Source organism: Lytechinus pictus, chromosome 7 (assembly GCF_037042905.1).
Source record: "Lytechinus pictus isolate F3 Inbred chromosome 7, Lp3.0, whole genome shotgun sequence".
NCBI lineage: Eukaryota > Metazoa > Echinodermata > Echinoidea > Temnopleuroida > Toxopneustidae > Lytechinus > Lytechinus pictus.
Window position 1 is genome coordinate 5,270,040 of NC_087251.1, and position 24,106 is coordinate 5,294,145.

Consider the following 24,106-nt stretch of genomic DNA (forward strand, 5'->3'; position numbering starts at 1 on the left):
GACAATTTTTGTTTTTTCGGTTACCTATGTCATATACCAAACAGCATAAAAGATAAGAGTCTTGCATGAAAACTTTAACGTTGACCTCAAGATGAACTTTGACCTTAGCATGTGACCTCTGACTGCACAATAACATGCAGGTAAATCTGCTATCCAAATTGGGTGAAAAGTGACTTACGGTTGCAGAGTTATGTGTCATAAGAGAGTCTTGCACGTAAACTTTAACGTTGACCTCAAAATGACCTTTGACCTTACCATGTGACCTCTGACTGCAGCATAACATGCAGTACCTTAAGTACATGGACAATCCAAGTTTGGGTGAAAAGTGACTTGTTGCAAAGTTGTCTGTTGTAATATTTGTGACGGACGTACGACATTTTGATCCCTTAGTCTCGTCTTCACCTCTAGTGGGCGAGACAAAAAGTAAATTCTAAAATGTTTAAAAACTCCAAACAGATGGATTCTAGCTGTCTATAATGTTAGGCCTAGCATAGGGGTTGATTCGGGATTTTCCGAAAGAGGGGGCACACATTTTCCTGAGGAAAATTTAACAAGAACAAGAAAAAGGTCCTCACTTGTGTATGAATGAAATATTCCCATAGAGCATGGGCAAAGCTTATCCTGAACTTTGTTTTTGTATTGTCCTTAACTTATTTGGTAAAATCAAAGTAGTTCAGCTGAATAATTCTTCCCATTTCCTTTCTCTTCAGGGTTTTATAATGCAGCAGACCATGTACAGAATTCGAAATCCTCGCAGGTCACTTAAATTCTATACAGAAGTTCTTGGAATGAGGTACACATTCACTTGAATATTTATCATTGAATAATTAGTTTTGAATTAAATAATGGCTTATATAGCAATGAATAAATATATACTCCTGTCCTATGGGCATCTCATAAAGATTTTTTGTTTGTTCAGATGTGTGTTTTCAATGACCTTTCCTTTTTATGCCCCGCAGACAAAGTCTGGAGGGGGCATTAAGCGTTGTCCCTGTCAGTCAGTCCGTCCGTCCGTCCCCCCCACTTGGTTTCCGCACAATAACTGAAAAAATATTTAATGGATTTTAAAACTTTTTGGTGTGTAGGTAGATGACACCAAAATACAGGCTAAGTTCGAATTCAGAGTCCGCAGGTCAAAGGTCACAGCTCATTAAATATGCGAGTTGGTTTCTGCACAATAACTCCAAAAATATTTAATGGATTTTAAAACGTTTTGGTGTGTAGGTAGATGACACCAAAATACAAGCTAAGTTTGAATTTGAAGTCGGTAGGTCAAAGGTCACAGCTCATTAAATATGCGACTTGGTTTCCGTACAATAACTCAAAAAATATATTATGGATTTTAAAACTTTTTGATGTGTTGGTAGATGACATCAAAATACAGGCTTAGGTCGAATTTGGAGTCCGCAGGTCAAAGGTGAAAGGTCACAGCTCATTAAATATGCAAATTGGTTTTTGCGCAATAACTCAAAAAAATATTTGATGGATTTTAAAAATTCTTGGAGTGTAGGTAGATGACACCAAAATACAGGCTAAGTTCAAATTCGGAGTCCGCAGGTCAGGTCAAAGGTAACAGCTCATTAAATATGCGAATGTGTTTACGTGCAATAACTCAAAAACTATTTAATGGATTTTAAGAAATTTTTGTGTGTAGGTAGATGACACCAAAATACAGGCGTAGTTTAATTTCGGAGTCCGCAGGTCAGAGGTCAAAGGTCACAGCACATTAAATATGCGAGTCGGTTTCCGCATGATAACTTATGAAATAATCAACAGATTTTAAAAAATCTGTGTGTGTAGGTAAATGACACCAAAATACAGGCTAAGTTCGAATTTCGGAGTCCGCAGGTCAGAGGTCAAAGGTCACTGCTCATTTTATATGCGAGTTGGTTCAAAGGTCTAAATTTGTTCATTATATATATATATGCATATTGGTTTCTGCACAATATTAAGTTCAATCATATTGAATGAATTTCTGATTGCGTTAAACATCTGTGTCCTTATTTGGACACGTCAAATTCCTAGTTTCTCTATTCATCTTAATTTTGAATGATCAAAATCAATTTTTTTTTTGTTAATTTCAAGGTGCAACCTTAAGAGGGGTTTGCAAGGACAATGCTAATTCAGCTCATAATAGCCTTTGATTGTTTTGTAAAGAAAAGCTTTGTGTGTACACAGTACAATGTGATGTACCATCACTATTGTGTATGTGTGTATGAACAATAGACTTAATAGCACTCTGTGTGTATTGTGAATAGAATGTGACTTGATTTGAACTTGGCAGCAGTGTTTCCACTCTTCCCAAAATTCAGGAAATTTTGACTTTTTCCAGGAAAGATTCAGGAAATTAAAAAAATTCCAGGAAATCCGAAAAAAATTACAATTAAATGTAGCAACTTTTAATATTCATGTTATATTTAAAGAATTATTCACCTCGATTTGTAGCTCAAAATTTTCTGCTTGTGCACGAATATTATAATTTTGTCCCTATTTTAAAAGAGGGCGTGAACAAAAATGTGCTAAATTCCTTGATTTGGGACACATGGACTAAATTTAGATCGCTGCATTATTGCCCGATTTTTTAAAAATCATACTTGAAAATTCCAGAAAATGTCTATAAATTTTGGGAAATTTGGGATTCAGTTTTTAGGAAATTTATTTTGGATCTGTGGAAACTCTGCTTGGCAGTCTGCTTTATGTGACTCTAGTCGAACAAAGCAGGCAAATAGTTCAATCTTTTGAAACACTTTTCATGAAATCAGTTGCTTCTTTTAATGTTTCTTTGTTTATTTTCTCAGGTTGTTGAAAAGGCTTGACTTCCCTTCAATGTCGTTTACCCTATTTTTTATGGGTTTTGCTGATGAAGCTGATATCCCTAAAGATGAGAAAGAAAGGATTAAATGGACATTCATGCAACCAGGAACCATAGAACTTACTTAGTAAGAACTTGCATTGTCATCTGTATTGGTGATGTAAATCCCTTTGAATAGATGATTCATTTGACAGTGGGAAAGTTATTTCATTGATGTTGGCTATCTAAATTTGAATGTTAATCCCTGCAGTAAATAAGACATTCTGATTATATGCAAATGGTCATTTTCAAACGTGAGTGACACGTCAATCGGAGAGGGTTAAGGGCTTATATCTTCAAACTTAAAGGTTATGAATCAATCATGACTTCTATATTATATACAATGTAGGACTGGCATGGGTCACTAGCAGTTTGATTTGAATTCTACCGCACGGTAGTTTGCTGTTCAGACCCTACATGTAGTTTATCACGAGTGGTATGAATGGTGGCCGTACAAAGAATGATTTTGAACTTGGCATGTCGCCGCTTCAAGCAATATCCAAAATGTTCTATCAAATCTCAGTACATTCTCACCAGGGGCCCGTTGCATAAAACTTTTTACCTGAGAAAACTCAGGTTGTTTTTACCGGAGTTTTTTCCCTGTGTTAAAGTCAATGGCAGAAATCAGACTAACCTTAGTTTTCAGTTTTTACCAGAGTTTTCTCAGGTAAAAAGTTTTATGCAACAGGCCCCTGAAATGTTCTTGCAAATTTTTTTATTTTATGTCTCGAATACAAGCTTTGTGGCAAAAAAGGTTGATTTTAATCAATCAGAACAAAAAGGAAAATATTTTCGTTTCTGATTTTGAAAAAATGTTTGGTGTTCACAGAGATCTATCTCATACACTACTCTACCTCTAAAATTTCTGCAAATCTTAGAATAAGATCCCTGACTTTTAAAAAAAAAAGTGAATTTTCTGCTCATTTCTGTAAATGGAGACAGAGAATGTTCAAGTCATACCTGTATGACTTGAACCATCACCAACTCTTTATGCACTGTAAATATGTCCATTACTTAGTATAGTGGTTTTTCTCTTGATACATTAATAATTTTGTGTTGATTGATATTAAATGTTGTTATATTCTTCATCTCAGTACATTCACCAAAATATGAATTAGGATCTGAGTCTTCACACCAATGGAAAGTTGTCAGGATTTTTGAAACCGTGGCGACCATGGGGAGGAGGGAAAATAGATGAACTCAATGTCAAATTCAATATTTCCATTAAAAGGAGTGAAGTTAGGAAAATGGAGAAAATTATTAGCCTAAAATAGGCCTAAACGATGTCAGGAATAACATTTTGACTGTATTCCTGAATTTATCAAGTAAAATGCTTCAAAAATTATTGGATGTCCTTTTTCATACACAATATGATACCGTGAGTGACACAACATTTCGTGAGTGACACGACATTGTGAGTGACATGACACAACTTTAACAGTTAATTTTAGCTCTACCTTAACACATTGGACCAAGTTACTTTATATACAATAAGGTACGGGAAAACTGTATTTGCTCCTGTACTGGGATAAATTAATTTTCAAAATACACAGCTCTAGTAAACTTTTTGTATTTAAAACGTGAGTGACACGACAACCAGTTTTGAAAACTTTGAAGCCCTATTTTTTCAGAGAAACACTTCAGATAATTTGTTTTTGCTATATAGGAGTTAAGATACAATACACAGCTTGTTTTTTGCAAACAAATGCACTTCTAATACAAATTTTATATAGTAATAGGCAATATGTGAATTTTAATGTAAAAATCAACATTTTGTAACATTAAATTTCCCTTGAACTAAATTCACTGTATCTCAAGACAATAAGACATAATGAATAATTTTATGTAACTGAAATGGAAAAAAATATACTTGAAGATGTCTAGTTTAAAAAAACTTTAAAGCCTAATGATATCTAGCAAGTTTTAATTTTCACCCCCATGTCCACTTTTGTTTGAAAATGAACAAATGAAAAAACTTATTTTAATGCAAAGAAATTGAGTATTTGGTGCATTGCACTTCAAATATAATACAACCAACTCAGCTCATATTCTGCAATTATTTTATTCATTTTAAATGCTTACTTCCGGTGTAACTTCAACTACCCAGAGCCTAGCACACAGTCTAAATCTGACATAACAGTAGCTTGCAAATTAAAATTATTAGTTTAGATGTCCCAAAAGTGGCAGGTAGCAAGGTTTCGTTGTGACTACGTGCAGTTGAGATTTGATCTAGTTTGTTTGTAATTTGATAAAACTTAAAATGACTGATCATTTACGATGTGTTATTTTGGTGTATCTACTTATCTTATATGTTTGAAGTTTTTTTTTACTTGTTTCAGTAACTATGGAACAGATTCTGATGATAGTTTTGAAGGGTACCATAATGGTAACAAGGAACCTAGAGGATTTGGTGAGTATTCTGTTTCATTTTTAAGTGATATAGAATGAAAATTATTATTATGGTGTTTATAAACTGAACTAAACTGAAACTCATTTATTAAAGAAAGCTTGGAAAACACAGGTTTGTAGGTAGCAACCACAGGATCTTAATATGCCACGTTAATTTGCATTGAAAAAATGGTAGATTTTCTTTTTAAGATTTGAGAATATGAAAAATTATTGCTCAATGTGAATGAGTAGAAATTAATCCACAGACACAATTGCATAATGTTGTTTTCCAAAGCCTGTATTGCTAATAAGAGAAAATGTATTATTATGACTGTATATATAATAAAGTTCATAAGTTCATTTTATTTGTCTTCCAACTTTGAGTTTGAATACATGACAAACATACAAGTGTGTATGAAACAATGAGCAGAGTACATGATAAAACATACAGGTATACAGAAAACATTGTTTTTAAATACATTATACAGCATTATACAGACAGAAAAGAATTAATTTTAAAGGAAGACGAGGAGACCTAAGTGAAGCAATGCTTGTAAATTAAGGTTCCTCATTATGAATTCAAAGAACATTGGATAAACAACACAGAAATGGCAATATGATATAATATGATAACTAAAGAGAGAGGCAGGGAGAGAAGAGGGACACACTTATGTACAAAAGGGACAAAAAAGGGGACATGAGGACAGAGACCAGCCAGGCCCGGGAAAGGGAGGGGGATGAAACGTATTGATAATTTAGCATTAAATGATAAATAACACACAAAAAATAGGCTTTACGATTCACTTCCATAGTTACTCAGTAAATAAGATTTCAATTTTCGTTTAAACACTGTAGAACTGACAGCATGTGTAATGTCAGGGTCAAGTGCATTCCAAAACCTGGGTCCAGTGCAAACTAGAGTGCCCAAAGTGAACATTGTTCTTGCACGAGATATATGGAGAGTGGAAGATTGTCTAGTATTGTAATTGTGTACTTGACTTTTTTTCTTAAATATCAGTGCCAGGGCTGAAGGGAGACTTCCTGTATCAAAATCATACATAAGAGATCCTAGCTGCATAAAGTAAATATCTTCCACTTTCAATAAGAAATTGTCATGAAATAAAACATTTGTATGGGCACGATAACTGACATTACATATACTTCTAATAGCTCTCTTCTGAACAATTAATAATTTTTGCAATTGCGTTTTAAGTGAGTTGCCCCAGGCAAGCACACGGTAGTTTAAGTAAGGAACAATTAATGAATATAATATAAATAAGATTTCTTTAGGGGAAAACTGATCTCAACTTGTATATAACACCAGTATTTTTTTACAACAGTTTGCAGAGATGATTTACATAAAGTTTCCAGTTCAATTTCTCATCAATAAATAACCCAAGAAATTTAGTTGAGGTTACTCTTTCAAGACAGACATTATTAAACATTACATTGCCAGGCAGCATTTTTAAGGAATTGCTAAAAAGCATATAATTTGTCTTTTGAAAATTAAGTGATAATTTATTGGCTTGAACCCACAAGATAACATTCTTCAATTCACAATTCACTGTTTCTATCAGGGTTAGAGGATTCCTATGTGAAAAAAATACACTAGAATCATCAGCAAAGAAAATAAAGGATAATTTGTTTGATGAATTTTGAAAATCATTTATATACAGTATGAATAAGAGAGGTCGTAGAAGAGACCCCTGAGGGACACCACATGTAACACTTTGCAAGCTGGAATTAATTTTATTCAAAGATACAAATTGTCTCCTGTCAGTGAGATAACTCCTAAACCACTCAAGGGCAACACCTCTCACTCCATAATGGGATAACTTATGTAGCAAAATTTTATGTTCAACTGTATCAAAAGTCTTGGAAAAATCCAAGAATATACCAATTGTGCTCAAGTAATTATCCAAGGCAGTGGCAACCTTATCAACAAAGTGCAAAATGGCATGTGTAGTTGTTTGCTTCTCGCGAAACCTAAATACAATAAATACAATTGCAAGAAACATGTCCGTTGCACAATAACGTTTTGAAATTTTTTCCAGTCTATAAGCATTTCACTCATTGAATAGTCCTACATTTTGTCATGTAGTCGAAACATGCAAGTATGAACAAAGCTGGAGAGTTCCCCTAACATGTTTCATTTGCTCTCTTGCAAAGAATATTTCTATCTTACATAGAGTAAATAGTCAATAACTAGACTGGCTCTTTGTCTACTATCTAAACCATTTCATTGGGCTGCCAGTTTCATACCTTTAAGTAATAACTTCAAGCAGTTGCTTATTGATAACAGTAATCTGAAGGGATTACTCAAACACATTCTTATTTAGAAATTGATGTGCTTTTTATGAGACTTAAATTTGATGTTGCAGATGTTCAACCTCTATTCATTAAGATTCAATGCTCAAGTATGTTGTTGACACGAAGGAAATCTTTTGTTGAGGGCTCTAAGATGAAATAAGGGAAAGTATGACTGGCGAAAATTTATACTGTCTGTAGCCCATAGTTTCTGAGAGTAAAGACATAAATTCATTTCATGTTGCTTTATGACAGGTCATATTGGATTGTCTGTACCTGATGTATATGCTGCCTGTGAAAGATTTGAGAAGCTAGGTGTGAAGTTTATCAAGAAGCCTGATGGTGGTGAGTGTGGTTTTGAAATCGGTAGTATAAAGTATTCCACAGTTTGTCATTTGTTATAAGCTACAAAAATCCTTGATCTGACAAGTTGAGAGTGATTTTTAAAAGGAAATTATTCAAAAAGAACCCATTTAGTATCTTGGTCTACAAGCAGATGGTCCAATTTGTCTCACACCATATTGGCTAAACCTAATAGTCTTTTATCATTTTGCCCTTTGGTCCAACTGTCACTTGGTTTGATACTCATGTGGTCTACAGTGTAAATATCATTTTGACTAATGCACAGAATGATGGTCACTTCTACTGATTATTTTGCGATCTTTCATTGACAATTTGGTTTATAAACAGTTCATGTTATTAGAGCTTTGAAGGTTTGCATGGTGGTAAGACTGCATGGAGAGTTTTGTGGTAACATCATGTACGTTAGTCCTGAAAAGGACTGTTGGTTAATCTTTTTGATAGTAGCTCTGAAAAGAACTGTTATTTTTCGATGTTTGCTCTTTGACAGAAAGATAAACCAACAGTCTTCTTCAGGACTAACCTACATGGTGTTACAGCAAAACTCTACATTCAGTTCATATTGTCATATACTAAGTGGATATGAGACAGAATGGGTATAGCCTAACTTGAAATTAGACAAGGTAGTAAATGGTCTAAGTGGCAATTAGATGAAAATAAATGGGCAACAGACAATAGATAGACCAGGATTAATGAGAAATATGTTGGATGAGACCAAACAGAAAGGAGTGGGTGTATAAGATGCTCCATGAAACGTTGACTTTACCCTATTAATTAGTTTGATTATTTATTGGGTAAAATGGAAAAAGCTCACAAGAGGAATACAGTGAGGAAGAAAACATTCAGAATTTGTTTATTGTAGACTATTTGTTTGTTGGTATGGACATTTCACCAGAATAGATAGGTTACATGTAAATCAATTTTGATTGTTACTCAAGACAAATATATATTTTTCCCTCTTTCTTCTTTCTCTCCCCTTTCCTCTTCTCTGTTATCTTTCACAGGTTCAATGAAAGGACTAGCTTTTATTCAAGATCCTGACGGATACTGGATTGAGATACTTAGTGCTAACAAGATAGACACAGCTCTCTCCATTTTCTAATATTTGTCAAATGATCGCTGAAATACCCTTCACTCAATCATAAAGGGCCCACTGGTAGAGCAGTTTTTGTCTCGCCCACCGGAGGTGAAGGCGAGACTTAGGGATCCAAATGTCGTCCGTCCGTCGTCCGTCCGTCGTTCGTCGTCCGTCCGTCACAAACTTAATGTCACATAACTCCACAACCGTAAGTCGATTTTCAACCAAACTTGGATGGTAGATGGACTTGGGGGACCTGCATGTTATGCTGCAGTCGGAGGTCACATGGTAAGGTCAAAGGTCATTTTCAGGTCAACGTTAAAGTTTACATGCAAGACTCTCTTATGACACCTAACTCTGCAACCGTAAGTCGCATTTTAACCAAACTTGGATGGTAGATGGACTTGGGGGACCTGCATGTTATGCTGCAGTCATAGGTCACATGGTAAGGTCAAAGGTCATTTTCAGGTCAACGTTAAAGTTTACATGCAAGACTCTCTTATGATACCTAACTCCGCAACCGTAAGTCGCATTTTAACCAAACTTGGATGGTAGATGGACTTGGGGGACCTGCATGTTATGCTGCAGTCAGAGGTCACATGGTAAGGTCAAAAGTCATTTTCAGGTCAACGTTAAAGTTTACATGCAAGACTCTCTTATGTCACCTAACTCCGCAACTGAAAGTCACCTTTCAACCAAACTTGGATGGTAGATGGACTTGGGGGACCTGCATGTTATGCTGCAGTCGGAGGTCACATGATAATGTCAAAGGTCATTTTCAGGTCAACGTTAAAGTTTACATGCAAGACTCTCTTATGACACCTAACTCTGCAACCGTAAGTCGCATTTTAACCAAACTTGGATGGTAGATGGACTTGGGGGACCTACATGTTATGCTGCAGTCGGAGGTCACATGGTAAGGTCAAAGGTCATTTTCAGGTCAACGTTAAAGTTTACATGCAAGACTCTCTTATGACACCTAACTACCCAACCATAAGTCACTTTTCAACCAAACTTGGATGGTAGATGGACTTGGGGGACCTGCATGTTATGCTGCAGTCAGAGGTCACATGGTAAGGTCAAAGGTCATTTTCAGGTCAACGTTATAGTTTACATGCAAGACTCTCTTATGACACCTAACTCCGCATCCGTAAGTCGCTTTTCAACCAAACTTGGATGGTAGATGGACTTGGGGGACCTACATGTTATGCTGCAGTCGGAGGTCACATGGTAAGGTCAAAGGTCATTTTCAGGTCAACGTTAAAGTTTACATGCAAGACTCTCTTATGACACCTAACTCCGCAACCGTAAGTCGCTTTTCAACGAAACTTGGATGGTAGATGGACTTGGGGGACCTGCATGTTATGCTGCAGTCATAGGTCACATGGTAAGGTCAAAGGTCATTTTCAGGTCAACGTTAAAGTTTACATGCAAGACTCTCTTATGATACCTAACTCCGCAACCGTAAGTCGCATTTTAACCAAACTTGGATGGTAGATGGACTTGGGGAACCTGCATGTTATGCTGCAGTCAGAGGTCACATGGTAAGGTCAAAGGTACTTTTTCAGGTCAACGTTAAAGTTTACATGCAAGACTCTCTTATGACACCTAACTCCGCAACCGAAAGTCACCTTTCAACCAAACTTGGATGGTAGATGGACTTGGGGGACCTGCATGTTATGCTGCAGTCAGAGGTCACATGGTAAGGTCAAAGGTAATTTTCAGGTCAACGTTATAGTTTACTTGCAAGACTCTCTTATGACACCTAACTCCGCATCCGTAAGTCGCTTTTCAACCAAACTTGGATGGTAGATGGACTTGGGGGACCTACATGTTATGCTGCAGTCGGAGGTCACATGGTAAGGTCAAAGGTCATTTTCAGGTCAACGTTAAAGTTTACATGCAAGACTGTCTTATGACACCTAACTACCCAACCATAAGTCACTTTTCAACCAAACTTGGATGGTAGATGGACTTGGGGGACCTGCACGTTATGCTGCAGTCAGAGGTCACATGGTAAGGTCAAAGGTCATTTTCAGGTCAACGTTATAGTTTACATGCAAGACTCTCTTATGACACCTAACTCCGCATCCGTAAGTCGCTTTTCAACCAAACTTGGATGGTAGATGGACTTGGGGGACCTGCATGTTATGCTGCAGTCGGAGGTCACATGGTAAGGTCATTTTCAGGTCAACATTAAAGTTTACGTGTAAGGCTCTTATGACAAGTGTTATTCCATCCCAGTCATTTCACAATGCAGTTTCGATATAATTCTCTTGCGTGCCCTCGCAAATCACGATATTTCTGGTCATTTTCATAAGTGGGCGAGACACAAAATTGCTTTTGCCTTGTTTAACTGAAGTGGCTACCCTGGGTAAATAAAACACTATTGTTTATTAAAGATATAATTTTGATTATATTTATCTAATTTTACAGGTGGTATATCATGGTAGATATGCATTGAGCTATTTAATCCAGGAATTAAACAGCTCTTATATCCCACCAGGGTTAAAATGAAAGGCTTGATATTTCTTGTGATAAACAAAAATCAAGGGATAAACAGCTGATTGACTGATTTTTGTTCCCTACCTTTTGGTTTGTGTATTACCTTTTGAAAATCACTACAAAACAACAAGGAAAATGCAAGGTTGTTCCCACATTTGTAATAGCACAGTGCATGGATACAATATAGCTAAAACAGCTTGTGTGTAAATTTTCAAGCGAATTTAGTTCCCTGAGATAGGAATTACAGATCTCATTCAACGATGAATTATGAATATTTTGATTAAGAATTTAAAATTATGCTTGTTGAAAAAAAAATTGTATGTGTATTTTCTTTCAAAGTCAGCACTGCTGATATATTTAATCGCGTAATGCTGATGAGACTGCCAGAGCTGTTCCACTTGCTTTTTTTTACATACTTTCTTATCAAGATTACAATGACACACAAGAGTGTAAAAATATGTTTCCTCACAATCCAAGTTGTGCATTTACTTGTCAAACAATCAAGAGATCTCCACACCTAAAATTGAGCAAAACAAATTATGTACTGTAGCTAAAAAGTTATAGTTATGCAATCAATTCTCCACAAGGCATGAATTGAATATTAGCATTGCTGTATCCAGGATTTTTTCAAAATTTGCAAGCATATGTTCAATGTGAAGTGCATGGATGAGGGGACACAAAGCAATCGAGTTGAAAATGAGGGATTTATCATTTTTGGAATTAGATATTAAAATCAAATGATCTGTTACATACTTTTCGTTGATTTAATGAAAATTTTTTGATAAAAAAAATAGTTACAGCTATGATGATCTCGTCCAAATTTCTAAACAATAAAACAGGTAATTTGACACTTTATTTTTGTATGTTTCAGATTAACGTATAATTGCTTCCAATGCCTTATAAGTACCGGTACACATAATTTGGTTTTCTTTCTTTTTGTTGAATCCTTCAGTATTAAATGGACACAGATTGGTATATTCATCTTCATATAATTAATTTCTATTATATGGATGAACTATTAAAAGAAATTAATATGTTTTAATGATAATGCATGCAAGGGATTAATACTGCAGGGTACCCATTTACCTCACCTGGGTCAAGTGCGGCATTGTGTGGATAAATTTCTTGCTGAAGGAAAACATGCCATGGCAAGGATTCGAACCCATGACCCTCTGTTTGAAAGGTGAAAGTCAGAACCACTAGACCATGACACACCCTCAAAGACATACTTCAGTAAATGAAATCTACATACTTAGGTTAACCAGAATAACTTTTCTGGTTGTATATGCCGTAAATATCTTTTCCACATATTTTATCACTTTTTTATGTAAGTATGATCTGATGTATACATGTATTTGTACTAATAAATCATCTACTATGATAAAAAAATCATTTGTTTCTTTTCATGGCTATTTGCAATTAATAGTATTTTGAAATAAAAGAAAAATATTGGATTAAAATATAACTGATTTATACCAAGAAATGGATATGATATGGGGTGAACTCATAATTAAATTCTTGTAAATAGAGATAGGGAGAGAGTGAAGAAAGAAGATGGAGAGAGACAGGAATGCATGGATGCATGAAAAGGTATACAGTATGTAGCAATTTTTGTGTGTGTTTATTTTTGTCTCACCTGCAAAGCGGAGTGAGACTATTGTAGGCGCCGCTTTTCCGACAACGGCAGCATCAACACCAAATCTTAACCGAAGCTTAAGTTTTTGAAATGAGAGCATAACTTAAAAAGCATATAGACCTAGTTCATGAAACTTGGCCATAAGGTCAATCAAGTATTTCTAAACATCCTGCCCGAGTTTCAGGTCACATGACCAGGGTCAAAAGTCATTTAGGGTCAATGAACTTAGACCATGTTGGGGGAATTAACATCAACATTTTAACCTAAGGTTAAGTTTTTGAAATGTCATAACTTAAAAGACATATTGACCTATTTCACAGAACTTGGATATAAGAGTTACTAGTATCAAGTATCACTGAACATCCTGTGCGAATTTCAGGTCACATGATGAAGGTCAAAGTTCATTTATGGTCAATGAACTTTGACCAAGTTGGGGGTATTTGTTGAATTACCATCATAACTTTGAACGTTTATTGGTCTAGTTCATACAACTTGGACATAAGAGGGATCAAGTATCACTGAACATCCTGTGTGAGTTTCAGGTCACATGACCTAAGGTCAATGGACTTTGGCCATTCTGGGGGTATATGTTGAATAACCATCATAACTCTGAAAGTGTATGGATCTAGTTCATAAAACTAGATCATAAGAGTAATCAAGTAATCACTGAACACATGACCGAAGTCAAAAGTCATTTAAGGGCATTGAACTTTGGCCATTTTGGTGGTAATTATTAGATTGTTGTCATAACTTTTAAGTTTATAGATATAGTTTATAAAATGTGGATATAGGGGTAATCAAGTTTCACTGACAATTCTTGGGTCACATGATCAAGGTCAAATGTCATTTATTGTCAATGAATGTAGTAATGTATCATTATATGAATGGTGTCTTTAGTGAATAATTATTTTATAGAAGTTTTCAAAGTCAGCACTGCTGCTATCGCGCGATGCAGGTGAGACTGCCAGAGGCGCTCCACTTGTTAAATACCAACCGACAATAATCTGACTTGAATATATAAGTGGTAATGTTACAGCATGTACATTACCACTTTACCAGTCCAGTTTAGAAACCAATTTAAGATTTTGTTACTAGTATATCAACGTTTCTATGGATTAGCTCCTTCATACTTCAATGAATTAGTCAGCCAAACACCATCTGCATTCACACAATAAGAATGTATTAATTGTTCCAGTAATATCAACAGAACATAATTCATTTACTCATGCTGCCCCAGTTTTATCTAGGAGGTTTCAAATGAGATGGAGTAACAGCAAATAAAATCTCTTTGAACAAGGTTGAAAACCGCCAGCAGAAAGTATGTCAGGCATGCACTTTGCTCAACATCTCTTGCAATAAGCCAGTTCGTAGTTCCACTCTGCGCATGATCAGAGGAAGGTCATTTGTACTAAAGTGACATGGTGGTTTAAAATTTAATGAGATAAGCACCAACTTCGATGTCTTGATTATTCATATATTCTTTTGAATTGTGTTTTTCATTCACATCCACAAAAAACAGCGTCCACGAACGACTGGTATTTTACAGTTTGCCAAGTATATTATGCATTCAAAGTAGAAATGCAACAAATACCTTCATAGAGCGTTCAATGGTGTGCTATTCTAGTCACCTGGTCTATTCAATTTCTTCACCCTGCTATGTAAGGCATGCTTACATAACATTGCATAATATCTTGCTTTGAAATCTGCTTATCTCAATGAAAGAAATGAAGGGTCATTTGACCAAATTCCCATTCTTTTTAAGTGAGATTTTAAGAAGCTGCTGAGTAGTAATTGTACTACTGATTAGCTTTGGTATTGTCCAGTAATCCTACATTAAGTAATATCTCTCCTTAATTTGATTTTACCTGCTTTACATTGACTCTGAACCCCCCCCCCCTCTCTCTCTCTCAGTCACCCCTCACAAACGATTAATTATCCCTCTTTATATCTGTCTAAAATTCAATCTCTCTTTGAAGTAGACCATTCACATTGATAAGATTCTGATCAAATTAAATGTCAGAATCTTAAACGGTAACTTATTGTTCCCTTGAAGTCTTGTATGGGAATTATATAAGGATATAAAATATTTTCTCCTCGTTCTTTGGGTCTCTGGCCGGGCTCTGCTCTATACCCTATACATACCCACTGCTGGTACTCCTGGCCCATCCCATGGCCGTAAACCAAGGAGTACTACAGCTTTCATTATAGTTATTCATACAACTCCAGTTGGTTATCTTCATCGATATTTTGTATTTGTACATCTGCAGTTCGTTAAATCTATCTAATAATGATCCGCGCGTCAATCTGGGCGTTTGCATAATGGTAAAGTGCAGAGCCTATAGACCCTGATATTAACATGACAATGGAACGCTATTCTTAAAACAAATATCACCATTATCATGATTTTTGCTCTAGATATCTGATTTGGATGATGATAAAAATATTGACTGGTTCTTCTTTCGGGGAACATCAAATATATTGCCCTCGTCTTAAGACTCTGGTCAATATGATTCTTTTGCTGGCAATATATTTGATGTTCCCCTCAAGGCCAGTCAATGTTATATAATTATACACTACCGTTGTTTATACATGAGTCTATTGTGTTTAGTTTACAGCATACCGAAATTCCATCTAAAAGTGCCAAAAATGAATCGAAAACGTTTCAAAACCGTCATTAGACTACCACAAAAAATAATTTGCTTTTCTTTGATTTATTCCAAACGAGCCCGTCATATGCTTAAAAGTATAGCGTACAACCATAATACAGACTTAAGGGGCATTTCAGGCTGAATGATGATGTAGACTCATCAATGACACAGCGAGCAAAGAAAAAGAGGATCACCTAAACGTTGCATTAGTCTTAGACATGTTAGATCACAATGTGCTTATAAGCACAAACCTACTAGCATATCGCAATTCGAAGATTATACGTATAAAACAACATGTTACCATAAAATATAAATTATGTCAAACGTACGTTAAAATGAAGCGATTTGAAGAGTAAAATCAGACAAAACACTGAAAATTTCATCAAAATCGGATTAGTATAAAGTTATAACATTAAAAATGTATTATTTTACATCATTCCACATTTACGAAATAACATTTACCTGATTTTTTGTCTCCAAATAATGTGAAAAATAGGTCTGATTGTTGATTTACTGTGTAAGATAATCATTGCTGGAGCTGGATGAAAAGTCGACGGTTTAATATAACAAAAATGATTGTGAGACCTGGCATCGTGCATGTAACTAATTTCACAAAATATTCCTAAACTTTGAATTTCAGTAACTTCCTTATTCGTTGTGATGAATTTTCAGCATTTTGTTCGTTGAATTTAATTATATCTACTAAGCTGTTATACTACCCCTTTACAGGGGGAAACACTAATTGTAGTTTTAAATGCACTTCACCATAAAACATCAAACATGTCGAAATAAACACATACGTCACTAAGTTACTTTGACATAATTATAATATGGTACATTATGAGACATTACCACCCATATCAGACATCTGAGCTAGTAATTTACAAACCGTATTACCAGTGGCGTACCTAGGATTTTCCACAGGGGGGGCAAAACCCTCCGCCAAAAAAATTTGACAAGCAAAAAAAAAAAAAAAAAAAAAAAAAAAAAAAAAAAAAAAAAAAAAGGTCTTCAAGCTCGTCAGGGGGCATTGAAGGTCTTAAAGCTCGTCAGGGGGGGGGGGCAAAAAAGGTTTTTCAAGCCTGTCAGGGGGGCAAAGATACGTTTTTGCATGGGTTGTGACTCGTCAGGGGGGCAGAGTGCCCCCCCCTGCCGCCCCCCCCTCCCCCCGCCCCCCCGTAGGTACGCTAGTGCGTATTACCCTAGATTTTCTGAATACCTGGAAGAGGTATAGGTATATATTGTTTGTATTTTGCTCGGTCTCTGTGCGCGTATTGACTTTGCATGCAGAAACGACCCAAAATATATTTTCCCTGGGGCCCGTTTCATAAAGGACTTTAACTGTTGTAACTTTGCCATAATGGTAACTACCATGGCAACAGGGCTTAGCAGCCAATCATAATCAAGGTTTTCAATGGTAGTTGCCATATAATGGCAAAGATACAACAGTTGCAAGTCCTTTATGAAACGGGCCCCAGTCTCACATCCAAGCTTTTGAGGATGCGTAGAAAGAGATACGTTTCATATACCGTGTTTACACTTAATCGGCATTTGAATCGGCTCGCGGTTCAGAACCGCGAGCCGATTCAGCATCGGCTTTTTCATAGCGTGTAAACGCGAGCAACTTGAATCGGCTCGCAGTTCAGAACCGGCAATTTGCACCATCAAAGTAGTAGGTTCTGAACCGCGAGCCGATGCAGAATCGGCTTTTTTACTACGTGTAAACAGAAAGCCGATTCTGCACCGGCAATTTGTGCGCATTTCAATTACTTTACCATTGTGACGTTATTGTAAGCGCACTGATCCAGCGTTGTCTTTATTGTGACGTATATTGTAGGTATGCGTATCATTTCAGGTTTTTGCATCGGCTCGCGGTTCTGAACCGCGAGCTGTAACAACGTGTAAACGCAATCCAAATGCCGATTCTGCATCGGCATTTGGTTCAGAACCAATTGCCGATTAAATGTAAACACGGTAATAATGATCTAATCCGCGAACACTGGAACAGGGCGCTAGATATGCGTCCCTAGCCCTAGGGATAGTCTGCAGGCACAGACCCTGATTGGAACTTTGATCAACAACTGTGCCTCCACGCAAAGACTAGCACATACAAAACTAGCGAGAGAGCCTTCAGTACACAAGGCATGAGTAGGCTGCACATTCAGACCCTTAACTCGAATGAAGGGTTTGCCCAGCTAACTACCCTAGGGACGCGGCCTTATAATTACAAGTGCGTCATCATGATGAAATACAGTAAACAAATATATCGGGCTTTGAGAAAGTATAGTGGAATTATTTATCCGAGGTTGGTCTGGCAATTACTATTTTTTCCCGAGGGGCGAAGCCCCGAGGGAAATATAGTAGTTTTGCCAGTCCAACCGAGGATTAATAATTCCCACTATGCTTTCGAATGAAACGCCTGATATATTTGCTTTATATCCTACTTTTAATAATTTATAACCAAAATCTATGCGCTGAGCATGCAAAGTCCTGTTGAATTACCTACTTTTCTCCGAGCCACCGCGCCCAGCGGAACGCAGATTAGTGTCTGCGCTGACGCATCGCGCTGGACTTGCGCGCCCGGGAGAGAGAGAGCGCGCAAGCCGGTGCGCCGAGATATCCAGTTTTGTGAAATAATGACGTCAGAATATTGGTATATCCAAAAATATATCGAGGTCTGACGTCACGCAACATCATAGTTGAAATATATTCGGTCACATGATGCTACTTGAACCAATTAATCACTATACAGGATTTACTCTATGTAGGATATAAAGCTTGATATAAACCAACGAACGTTGAGGCAGCAACCCACAATACTGCTAGCTGTCCTCTACATATACTTTCGTTGATATAAACATTACAAAGTACAACCATATCCTTGAAAGAAATATTTCCATTTTCATGATGTTTACTCTACATGTCTGATTTGTATCATATTAAAAATATTGGCTCTTCTTTCGGGGAACATCAAATATATTGCCCTCGTCTAAATGTGAAATTATCAAAATTAGAATGAGAATTTTAGCAAAATGAAATGTACAGTTAAGATAATATTCAATTCGAAATAAAAATCAGTACTAATTGAATATGTACTGAACTATAGATTACAGTCGTTTTATGATTTATTCAACGGTAAAATCAGTAAGATGGTAAATTTATACTTTAATATCTCGGGACTAATGTTAACATTATATTTGGAAAAAAAGCAGTAATTAATTCTCATATCAAACCTATGTACAATGGTAGTAAAATAATATATGTTAAAACATTATCAAGAACATGAATATGTTTCAAAATTAGTGCAGATTTAATTACCATATACCGTTGTCTAAACCAAGCACTATGTTTTATTTGATTACTGTACAAACCAGTAGAATGTTGTGTGAACAGCACGAGATTTAAAAATGATTTTTACTGAATCCAAACTGACATCTCATTTTTCCCCAATGAAATAATTCAGAAATCCAAATACATTTCTTAAATGATAAGTAACTCAAGTAACATGGAGCTAATTGAGAGTCGACCTAAGCAGCCTGTTGCATAAAACTTTTTACCTGAGAAAACTCCGGTAAAAACTGAAAACTAAGCTTAGTCTGATTTCTGCCATTGACTTTAACACAGGGCAAAAACTCAGGTAAAAAATACCTGAGTTTTCTCAGGAAAAAAGTTTTATGCAACAGGCCCCAGAAGTAACATGTTTCGATATAATTATATATATTTTTTTACTTTTGGGCGGGGTGGGGGTACATATAATATTCTTGCCGATTTATATATTTTTTATCAGTCCGTGAGTTGCGCGACTCGTCTATTAGTAGAAAATACTATTCAGTCACGGCGCGACAGGATCTACCAATGCCTCTTCCATTAGTTGGTTGGTTGGTGTTGGAGCTGTTGGCGCTCTTCAATCTATGTAAATTGTCTCCGCTAGGTCGTTTCCAACTTCCAAATTTATAAACGTTAATGGATTTGTATTGACTAGTCTGCCGTGTCAAATACCGAAGTGCAATAATTATGATTAGTTACCTCCTCCATTGCTGTGCATCTTTGAAATCATGAAATAAGCTTATTTTATACACCTCGATCCAGTAGACGTTTCTCACTCATGTGTAAAACTAGAGGGCGCTCTCCTCTTCATCAGGGGATGATGATTCTTTCAAAGGCTTCCTGTACATAAAGCTAAGTTCGTCATTCGTCGGGGAATAAACTACACCCGTTACGTGTCCTCCTTTTATCAACACTTTGATGACAGTGATCAGCAGTTTCACGACAGTTTTCAGCAGTTTCAGACCAGAATGTATGAGTTTAATCAAAATGATCAAATTATCTGACTGCACCAGGGTTTTAAGATCCTTGACATATGTGTATGTGACATACGTTGTAATGATCGTTTGTGGGGCACCTTCCAGAAGGGATTCCCATGTGCTTATGAATTTGGCCATGTCAGTTATCGACATTCTCCTGTATTCATGTAATGAGGTACGATGCTCAATAGTCACCATCTCTTTCGGGTTATCACCGCGACAGAATAAATACTTCATCCAAAGCACCCAGCTGTGACACGACAACACGAACACCAATATGGGCCCGATGAAGAAAAAAATAGAACAAACACAATCAATGAGGACCATGGCCAAGACTGCCATGGGATTGACGCCATCTGAGGGAGACGTGGGTTGATTCATGATGCGGGCTGCAAGAGTGCATCCTATCAGTGGAATGTACGACACAAGAGACTGGAGAACGGTGATTTTACCGAATAATCCTTCTTCTGAAGTTGTCCGGTCAAAATATAACGCCGCTATCCACATTGCCTGGAATCGGAACGATAGATACAGAACAGCTATCAGTATCCACGCAAAGTAATTCGGAATTGTGTCATCTCTGAAATATCGAACGATCAGTAGAATGTCAGTAACGATATCAATGACGGTTGACCATTGCGTATAAATCCTCATGAAATCAGTTATTGCCGTTATTATTGGTGAGATGCAATTGTAACAAGACTTGCAACACGATATAAAAGGCGAGCAACATTTTTTGCACGGGTTGCAACATTTCTGGCAACATTCGCAACATTTGCAACATCCTGCATCTTTCCCATCTTCACCTTTCGGAACCTTGGTAGATTTACCCTGGGCCATGGCGGTCATACAATCATGTACAACGGATTCCCTTCAAAACTTGACAAAGTTTTTAGGTATGGAAGTCGCTGAAGTGCACAAGATGATATAATGAATTCACCCTCTCCGCGGCTCTATTTTTGAATCTCTTCATGCAAATTTATAAGCGAAATGATACACAGATCAGATCTGCAGGAGCATGTATCACTAGTCTGGACAGCGTTATCTTTTCACTCAGCTTTTGGTTGGACCGGCTTTTACTGTGCCTTGGTTTTTATACCACGTGGAAGGAACTGAATACCATTCCGCATGCGCGAATTTACCAACCAATCGCGAAGAGCGTGTTAACTTTCTTAAATGCAAACTATCCAGTCAGTGATGCAGATCTGTGACTATTAAAACACGAAGGGAGTTGTCCTCACACATGGGCGATACAATCCGACGCAAGAATAATGAGCTCGCACTTTTGTCAAACTTACAATAGACATTTAGTGATTACATTTCCCGCCAAATTGGCCTGTGGTTTTTATGACAGCCATAGGCGGCGGAGCAGAGGATTATCTTTTGTTTTTGGGGGGACGCAACAATAGCCGTCCCCCCAAACACAAAAGATAATCCTCTGCTCCGCCGCCAATGGTGACAGCCCGAAAGTTTGGAAAGCACTCGTCTCGACTGATCACAATTTTCATTCGTGATTTTCGAGGGAATACAATAGTGAGGAGAAATTTACAGAGTTAATAGGGTGTATTCGCCCCGCAACGCAGAACGATTTCGAGAACATAATAGAAAATGCATTGGAAAATTACCGAATTCATTACACCGGGAAACTAACAAGTCTTTGTCGAAAACTGGTGAATCAAACCAACGGTTTCGTCCTGCATGGATTCTGGAAAACGACATATTTGCAATTTTTTATCAGCTCCAAAACGAAACTGCTGTTGCGGTTCAATAATTATTATAATAATTATTATTGACATAGACATCCCAGCAGTTCGTTTGCATTTTGAATTGTTGCTCAATCTCAGTCGGGTCTAATATTTTGATGAATTTGAACTTGAAATGTTAGTTGTCTCTCGACTCAGTAATTATCCCAGGTGGTATAATTTGAGGGCGTTAATTGCCGTTATATATTTATATTTTCCAGTGCATATTTTCAATCGACTAGTGTCTTTTGCAACCAGTACTGTGCACATAGAATGATAGAAAGAGCAGGGAGTTATGTTAATAGTTCTCTCTCTCTTTCGCTTATACACATTCTCTTTTTATCTCTCATTCTTTCTACCCTGCATGCTTATCCCTCTATTCTATTATTCATGCCGTGAAATATTTACTGAAAGCAGACTTAAGGTGTAATGAAATACTGTTATTTTTGTTTATTTGCTTATGTTTCACAAATCGTATATTTGTTTTGTACTACTTCGTATTTTTGTTTCAAACAAGAATATTTGCAAATGCCAATGGTATTTTAATAAATTAATTCATTCATTCACGTAATGGATTTTTTTCAATAGATTCACTTCAATTCGCTCTGCATCGCGTTGCGAACACTCCTTATTGCCCTCAATCACAAAATGCTGAAAAGAATCTCCCTTCAAAGAAACTGATGACAATGGTTACAATAAATGATTGCGTAATCGCTTTGAGCTGGAGGTTGCAGATCGATCGTAGAGACTATACGCACATCGTCACACAACAACATGGAGGTCCACGCTGTGAGCTTGACGTAAAACACTGAAAAGGGCCAGAGCCGGGAACTTGTTACATAACGCTTTTGCCATAAAAACACTAACAAATAATAATAAAGAAAAATCCTGGCAACCAAAATGCCTTTTTTCAGTGGCGTAACTACCTCCCCCCATTGCCTGCCCAAACAAAACAAAAAACGTAAAAGAGAGAGAAAAAAGAGAAACGTAGTGAGTGATTGAGAAGATATTATTGTATATTCTTATTACAGTAAGAATTATTTTTTCATAACTTTATGAAACATTATTTGTTTAGGGCCTATGCGTTCATCATTCCTGATGCTCGCATTAGGTGGTTTCAGACCGCCTCGAAGTTTGCCAATTCCAGGTATTCTATGATCGGGAAATTTACCCCGATCAGAAAATACCAGGTATTTTGTCGGTGTGAAAGCAAATTACGCGTAATATCCCCGAAAGAAAATACCCGATAAATAGTAGGTACTTGGCGAAATTACGAGAACTTTCGCGGGGATTTTTCCAAGGTCGTGGGTATTTTGGCGGTCTGAAAGCAAATTACGGGAACTTTTAGCCCAGCGTGTCGTTGGGTGCGGCGCCGTGCATGGGTTGCTGCTGGGCTAGTGATTTTGAATTTCGCGCCTTGCTGCTTATCAGACCATACTGCGCATGCTCGTAACTTCAGGAACTATGTTTCAGGGCGGTGTGAATGCAGGAATAATTAATGGGTATTTTTCAGCCTAAAAAAGTTCTCGTAATTTAACGGGGATTCTTGTGATCGAGGCGGTTTGAAACCACCTATCTGTTTACTGAGGTATATAATCCAGTTGTACCAAAATATCCAGTTTTCAAGTCAATGGTTGATTTCAAGTCTGGTGTTGGCCTTGGTGTTGGTGTTGAAATTTGGATTGCTTCCCCTCGCTCCAAAACTTATCCAGAGTTTGTAAAACTGATCCAGATCACATTATTGACATCTCAACAACTATAGTGAGTGACTTTTCGGGATCATCTTCATTTTATGTTTGGTGTTATAATCGTGTAAAAATTGACCTAACACCAACACCAAAAGGTCAACACTGAACTTGAAATCACCCATTATACACCAAATATATTTCCTCGTTACTCGAGTTATAATTGTTTTATGTAGTGACATATGCTTCTTTTTTATGACCACTTAAAGTGAATGCCCCCTTTAAGGTCTTAATACATGGGCGGAAATCCCAGGGGGGACAGGGGGGACGTGTCCCCCCTACTCAAAATAGTAGGGGGGACACAATATCAAATGTCCCCCCCTGCTATTTTTGGTCTTTTATGATGGTAAGAAATACATCATTCTAAATCGAAATAAAACATATATTTTGGGACGAGATGACCTTACTTTTGGGATGATAACCTTTTTTTTGCTTGTCAAATTTTCCCGCCCCTTGTCCCCGTAGGCGGACCAGGGGGCCGAGGGGCCCACCCCCCCCCCCCTCTTGGCGGAGCAAAAAAAAGAAAAAAATGGAAAGAAAGA

General features: G+C 36.9%; 1 protein-coding gene across 2 annotated transcripts; it reads left to right on the plus strand.

Moving 5' to 3' along the window:
- Positions 1-695: 695 nt before the first annotated feature.
- On the plus strand, positions 696-12,883 carry LOC129265585 (lactoylglutathione lyase-like). 2 transcript variants are annotated; one of them, XR_010294046.1, is made up of 6 exons: positions 696-793; positions 2,799-2,939; positions 5,191-5,261; positions 7,802-7,891; positions 8,911-9,578; positions 10,364-12,883. XR_010294046.1 is itself a non-coding variant. In XM_054903565.2 (5 exons), the coding sequence occupies exons 1-5, from the start codon at positions 720-722 to the stop codon at positions 9,006-9,008; spliced, it is 474 nt and encodes a 157-aa protein (XP_054759540.2). In that variant the 5' UTR covers positions 696-719; the 3' UTR covers positions 9,009-12,883. The 2 variants fall into 2 exon arrangements, 1 of the variants encoding a protein (XP_054759540.2); XM_054903565.2 differs by having other exon boundaries at positions 8,911-12,883.
- The last annotated feature ends 11,223 nt before the right edge of the window (positions 12,884-24,106 follow it).

Bases quoted from the DNA above. Each gene is read 5' to 3' on its own strand.
- LOC129265585 (XM_054903565.2), top strand. From the start codon at position 720: ATGCAGCAGACCATGTACAGAATTCGAAATCCTCGCAGGTCACTTAAA. The intron at 794-2,798 runs GTACACATTCAC...TTATTTTCTCAG, and splicing joins ACAGAAGTTCTTGGAATGAG to GTTGTTGAAAAGGCTTGACT. The intron at 5,262-7,801 runs GTGAGTATTCTG...GCTTTATGACAG, and splicing joins CAAGGAACCTAGAGGATTTG to GTCATATTGGATTGTCTGTA.